The sequence below is a fragment of the Acipenser ruthenus genome, chromosome 9, assembly GCF_902713425.1.
Source record: "Acipenser ruthenus chromosome 9, fAciRut3.2 maternal haplotype, whole genome shotgun sequence".
NCBI classification, from domain to species: domain Eukaryota; kingdom Metazoa; phylum Chordata; class Actinopteri; order Acipenseriformes; family Acipenseridae; genus Acipenser; species Acipenser ruthenus.
This window is the reverse complement of record NC_081197.1, coordinates 48,345,453-48,352,217: the sequence shown is the minus strand read 5'-3', so window position 1 is coordinate 48,352,217 and position 6,765 is coordinate 48,345,453. Positions and strand designations below refer to the sequence as shown.

Below are 6,765 nucleotides of genomic sequence, written 5' to 3'. Positions count from 1 at the left end.
TTAAAACCAGTTGTGAAGCTTTTTTGAGTGTGCTGAAAGTAAGCCAAACTTGTTTTCTGATATTAACAGGGTTGCCTTTTACTGTATTTGTACGTGGGTTTTTTTTGTTATTACTTCGTGCATTTGAGTCTTGCAATGAATATTCGTATTTTGCTCCTTTTTTCAGGCAATGCCCAGATTATAAATAGGGTTTTAAAACCCTAACAAGTGTAATAAAAAAATTAAAATCGATTTACTAAATAAAAACTGTTCGGGACTATTTTCTTAGAATATCTTTACTCACCGGAAAGGTACCTGACGAATCAATACAAGTTCAAGATAAATCAAGGTTTTAAGGTGTTTTTTTTTAAAGAAAATAATGGTAAAAAGCATTTTCTAATAGCGATAGTGCCCTCTCGATGGTAGCTCTACCGTGTGATAGTTGACCTTGACTTTCATTAGCGCCCTCGCCTTCGGCTCAGTACGCATAACTCCTGTCGCGGTCAACTATCACACAGTAGAGCCATCATCGACGGGCACTATCGCTTTATATATATATATATATATATATATATATATATATATATATATATATATATATATATATATATATATATATATATATATAAATATATAATTTGTCAAAAAGTTTTTAGATGACGGAAATATTTTCCATGTCATAAGAATGTGCAGATTATTATTAACAAATAGTGTTAAACATACCCTTGTAAAAGATTACCACAGTAAATCTGCTTGGTTATACAATGTATTTACCATGGTGTGAGCTTTACAATTCTCTCCATTTCTTTACCACACTTTCACAATGCTCTATAATGCTTTCCTATGCTTTTACTATGGTGAACTTTTCTAAGGGTAGTCCCATGATTATACTTTTAAAAAGACCCAAGGCATAACAAACACTCTGTGAAGTGAAATCCTTACAATACTAAAAGCATTAAACCAGAGACAGAGGCACTACATTCCATTTTATTTAGTTCTTAGGACCAGAGGACACCCTTTGATGGGGGAGGACACTGAGGTGGTGGTCAGCTGCAGGTTTTCACGGATGAAGTTGCGCTGTTGCACTGCAGTCGCTCTCACTACCCCTGAAGAAACAATTCTTGAAGACTGAGAGGTGGGCGGTATGTACTGTGGCTGCACCCCATTGATATCGTACATCCACTGCATGTCACCAGTCTGTAAACAGAGGAATTATAGAGAAGTGTACTGAGCTCATTGAACAGTACAGCAGCATTTGTTTTCTATAGTGCCTCATACGGCAATATAGTAGCTGCTAAAAGCCACTTAACATAATGTGTTGTAATTAGAAAAGCAGTTGAACAGACTGAATAAAGAAGTCACAAAGCAGTCTGACCTCACGGTTAACCCACTGTATAGGTTCAAGGTTAAATAGACCAATATATTCAAACTAAAATATTGTAAGCTTCGTCGGTATTGAAACATGCTCTTTGATATTATCAATCACTGATTTATAAACTAGATATTGGCCTGATGAGCCAAACTAATTTAATTATGAAACTATAGTCTGGTATATTTTTTAACTTATGCAGTTATGTTATTTTAAAAGAAGTTACTAGTAGGACAAACATATTACAATATTGCATAATTACAGGTCTATACCTGAAAAAAAGATTTTAGATTTATAAAAATATATGACATTTCACTGTTGGTCAAATCTAGTATTACACTGACTTTTCTTTTTTTATCAACAACAATACAATTTGGAAAAAGTTGCCTTTGCTAAGATTTTCACCTGGGAATTATATTTCCTTTCGTCTCAATGCTGCCAAATGAAAGCATTGTGTTTCCTCCTCACAATATAAAGCCAAGCTCCAGGGAACAGTTATGTAATTTATTAACACCAGGCCCATGGGAACTGGGCAGTGATTTACACAGTAAAAAGTCAGCCCTGTTGGATCTGACCAGTAATTAAATAAGAGTTAAAATCAGGCCCAGGGGAACTTGGTAAAAATTAAACACAGTTAAAAAACAGACCTAAGGGAATATCTCATTATTGTTTATTTTTTATTTTTTATGTAATAAAGTACTACTTCTCATAACACTTGTAACTGTCTGTGAAACTGGATGCAACACCATTAGTAGGGTACCAGTAGCTACAGTATGAGGGCTGAAGGAGCTTCCTTCAGGAATTGTAATCATAGTGTTCTAAAAAGCCTATGTCTAGTATTCTTTTTGGGTTTGTCCAAACACTTTTGCTCTAGAAAAAGTGAAATATAACGTGCAGTTGCAAGTATAGTATAAAAAATATTTGAACAAAATAGAAAAACAACCTTTATTTACATTGTTTCATTACTTCAGTATATTAAGTGGAAAAGTACTGGCATTTTTATTAAAACTTTTTAAAACAGCACTTTTTTCACACTTGGCAGAACACCCTACTGTTAACAGAGGTGTCAGGTAAGATGTCAGAACACATTACAAAATGGCTGTTTATTATGAGTGTGAAGGAGAGCAAGAAAGAATATGAGAAAATCTAATTTACCACTAGGACAGCTATTAACAGTTATTAAAATGAAACTTTGATGGAAGGTAATGACATACCTTTTCCTGGCTATTCAAATATTAGCTACAAGATCTAAGTTAAGTACAGGCAACTAATAACTACTCTAATATGGTTACTGATGCATAACATCCTTTAATGATTCTGCGGCATCAGAATCATTATTTGGTAGAATTTGCAGTAATTCCAAACACTGCTTTGCTGTCCTGCGTCTTCCGCGATCAATTTTCAATGTGTATTGGGGTAACAATGAATTTCTTAGAAAAACGAGTGACTTGTAGTAACCAGAGTGCAGACAGACGCCGTGAGCTGTCAAGGCTGATTGATGGGCTATCAGGAGGCTCATTGAAACAATAGAAATGCCAGAAAACCGTTCACTTGAGGAATCAAACTTCAATACATGGCAGCAAGTCCTGACTGATCAATACAAATAATACCACAACATTTAATCCTTTGTGGTCCTATGTCGGACCAGGTCCGACATTACAATTTTTCCTTTCTAGTCCGATCATCAAAAAGGCGTCATACACAGGTCCCTACTCATGTTTTCTCTGGAAAAAAGCCGAGAAAAGCTTTCAATGGCTGAGAGAGGCCAATAGAAGCTGGAAAAAAAGGTCCCTTCACCACTGACATAACACGGACAGAAACAAACAAGATAGCTGCTTCCGCATCCATTAAAACAAATAAATACAAAAAATAGTCTCTAAGAGGCAAGCCCAATGTAATTACTTTTAGTTAACCAATTTATTTTGTTCAAAAATGTGAAACTATACCATTATTAAAGCCTCTCCGGACTTTACAATGTTAACAGCTGTTGTAACAATGTTACAACTTTACCAAGCTTTACCATGCTTTCGTTATGCTTTACAGTTTACCATGCTTTTTATTAAGGGATATTTTCATACAGGTACTGTATTCTCTACGATGCCCCCACTCTACTGCAGCTGGATAGGGGCACAAAATGACAAAGACATTGCACTCTACAGCTACTGTCACAGTGATGTGCTGACATAAGCTACAGATTGATTCATTTTTTAATCTTTAAAAGACTGTCACTGTAAATAAATTAAATAGTTTTTGAAACCTAAAGATGGTGAAATATAATCTATGACATGTTTACAGTACTCAAGGTATGTGACGGGCATACTTAAGATAGATCTATTCTGATGAATGCTTCGCTACAGTATGATAACAGAGAAATACAGATGTTGTTCCAGCTAACAGCATGCATCACAATAAGCCTGGTTTAGACTATGATACATAACAACATAATGGTCCAAACGTTACAACAATACCTGGTTTGCCTACAGTACACAATCTTGTGCATTGTATTCAAAAATAGCAATTCTTCATTGTTTTAGCATTGGCAGTGAAAACGTACAGTATTGTAGTAATCCTGCTTTTTACTTAAGGTTACATACAAAAAAATAAAAATAATACACAAGCTTAGATGAAAATGAATGCAGTGATATACAGTTTAAATTATGAAAATGTGTTTTAACAAAACTGTTTTTTATCCTCCCAGAAAAAGGGGTCTATAATAGTAATTTTGATGCCACAAATAATTGAACACAGATGTAATAGGGACTAGAAATTGATGAAAAACCTAAAATAGATTTTTAAAAATAGATAAATATTCATGGCACTGCAATGCATGCCTCGGTACACTTTTCTTCTAATTTCTTCATTTAATACAAATACTTTTTTTTTTCTCAAGAGATTAACTGAGGAGTAATTGCCTGTAGTCTGATACCCTTTTGGTTGACATACCCCTTTTCTCGCAGGAGATAAATAGGCAATGGCTGCAAGAAACCTAGACACCTAAAGGCACATATCTAATATATGTTCTTTCATTTACTTACTTGTATTACCAACGTTGCTCTGTGTTTCTTGCTGTACATGCTTGGGGAAAAGCTAACAGTAATGAGGGTCCCAGCACTGTGGATGGGAAGCAGCTCTCCTGATTGAGGCGATACTTCAAATTCCGAGCCACTGCCGGGAAGGAAATAAGCAGTGAACGGCTCCACGTACCTAGAAAAAGAGAAGCCACATGTTAGGATGTTATGGATTCTAACCCTCTACTACCAAATCTTTTCTGAGAAAATGGTGATAGAGTTATTTGCAAGAAAACTGGTTTTGCTTTAACTACCATAGATTGGTCTTATTGTGAAAGCTAATTAATCAGAATAGCTATTGTTCTTGATTAAATTATTTTCTTGACTGCTCCTTATTCATTTGAATTCCTTAATTCAAACCTGTATTCAGACATGGCAGTGCCATTTTGTGTCTCACAAATGCAGTTTACTGTATTTTTTTGTTAGTGTTGTCCTAAAAAACCTAATTTAACATTAAGTGAAACAATAGATTTTACTTATATAAGGCCATTCTTTCTAGCATCAAAAAGAAACTTTATGTATACACTGTATAGAAATCGCGGAACTCTGCCCATATCGATAGAATCACAGGTGAAAGGTGGTTTTGCAATAACTAGCTAAAGTTTCAGAATAGCAATAGTAGTGAATAGTGTGCTTAATCTATAAAGCACTTAAGTATAATATACACTCCAAAGTTTACATATACATTTAATGATGATGCACCATATAGTCAAGGACTAAGTGAAGAGCTAAGACTCTAAGTTGTAAACAGGTTTTGTCAAAATTCATGTTTTTAATGTTATTGTTGGCAAGATCAAAACTACACAATACTTTTACTAGTCCCAATAACCACGACATGGAAGTCAGGTAATTTATTTGTATATGTTTTATCTATGAACTTTTAGCATTTCTCAATTAAAAATATATCAATTTATCTTAAAAATAGCCAGTAAACTGATTCAGATTACTCGTTTGTTTAAGTGGTTGAAATGCTGATTTAATGCATTCATCTGCTAAACATTTGTATTTATTTATTTATATTTTTGTTTGCATTTTCTTAACTTTTTTATGTTCAATAACATTTCCTGCAGATCACTCCAAAGATGCCTTGATATCTTCTGAGAACATATATCAAATAAAAATGACACTAAAAAACACTTGATAGTTTTCTCGGGCATATAAAAGCATCCCACTGGGTGTCATTTTACCTTACAACTACTGTAGCAGGTATACAGATCATGATAAGTGATACAACGGTTTAATTTCTTCAGTCCTGCTGCAAATAAATCATGTTGTTGATGTTGTACTAGACTCCCTGTTGGGTTTCTATTTGTCAATGTTCATCAAAAACAATTTCCGACTCCAGGAAGAGAGCAGGTTCATGCACAAAAAACATGTAAAATAAAACATTAATAAATATTGCTAGCAACACCCGTTTTCTAAATGCACCTATATAGATAGTGTAATAACCAGTAAGGCAACAATATTGTGTATGTTAATATTAACAAGAATAGTTAATAATTAGCATTGTTAAGACCATATAAAAAAACAAGAAACACTTGTTTTGCCTCTAGGGATTTTAAATAGATTAGATGATTTTGGTATCCCTGGGTCTGGTCATCTTCAGATTAAATCTGCACTTAAAGTAAATTGAATAATTTGGGGAACCACTGCACTTGCCCATTACATTCTTCCTTGTACACAGCTTTTGAAGAGATTGTCTATTCAGGGATAATGTCCACCCAGTTGTTCAGCATTTATTCATCCCAATGGTTGTCGAAGGGTAATCTTTACTAGCAGCCTTTAGCCTTCAAACCAAAACCGTAGTACAACTTTGACTTTAAAGAACTGAAATGTGAACCACAACATGTCTCACACACAATGATTTTGGAAAACTGATAACAAATACATTTAAGGCCCAGTAATTTGGTTTATTATTTTACAAGGTTCTGGTAGAGATATTAGTATTCCATAGGAGGGGTGCTTCTTTCTTCTTTGTTAAACTTACCTTGTTTGACTTGTGAGCCTAAATCCAACCATTGACACCTTATTTAACCCGACAGCTTCGATATTGATGACATCATCTACTTCTGGCTCTGTAGAGACAAGCTGTATTGGAAATTTCCATATTCCTCCTGTAGCACATCGTACTGCAAGAAATGCTGAACACCTGACAGCAACAGAAAATAGATTTTAAACACTGGTCGATTAAGCAGGCTGAAATTATAGGGAAGCAATAAATCACTAGGTACTCTTAACTGCTAGGGCTGAAAAATATGTTAATAGAGCATTCCTCTATAAGCTTCTCACAGACTAGACATCACGCAAAATATTTTTCGAAAACACTTGAAAATAATGGCAACAAATTCA

General features: G+C 34.4%; 1 protein-coding gene across 2 annotated transcripts in view; it reads right to left on the bottom strand.

The window, feature by feature from the left end:
- Positions 1 to 622: 622 nt before the first annotated feature.
- LOC117405785 (cilia- and flagella-associated protein 47-like) overlaps positions 623 to 6,765 on the bottom strand; it is a 178,965-nt gene continuing 172,822 nt past the window's right edge. For both annotated transcript variants that reach the window (XM_059030139.1, XM_059030140.1), the window contains exons 62-64: positions 6,404 to 6,565; positions 4,384 to 4,552; positions 623 to 1,176 (exon numbers count right to left, since the gene is read on the bottom strand). In XM_059030139.1, the coding sequence (XP_058886122.1) occupies positions 967 to 1,176; positions 4,384 to 4,552; positions 6,404 to 6,565 (541 nt within the window). In that variant the 3' untranslated portion in view covers positions 623 to 966. The remainder of the gene's footprint in view (positions 1,177 to 4,383; positions 4,553 to 6,403; positions 6,566 to 6,765) is intronic.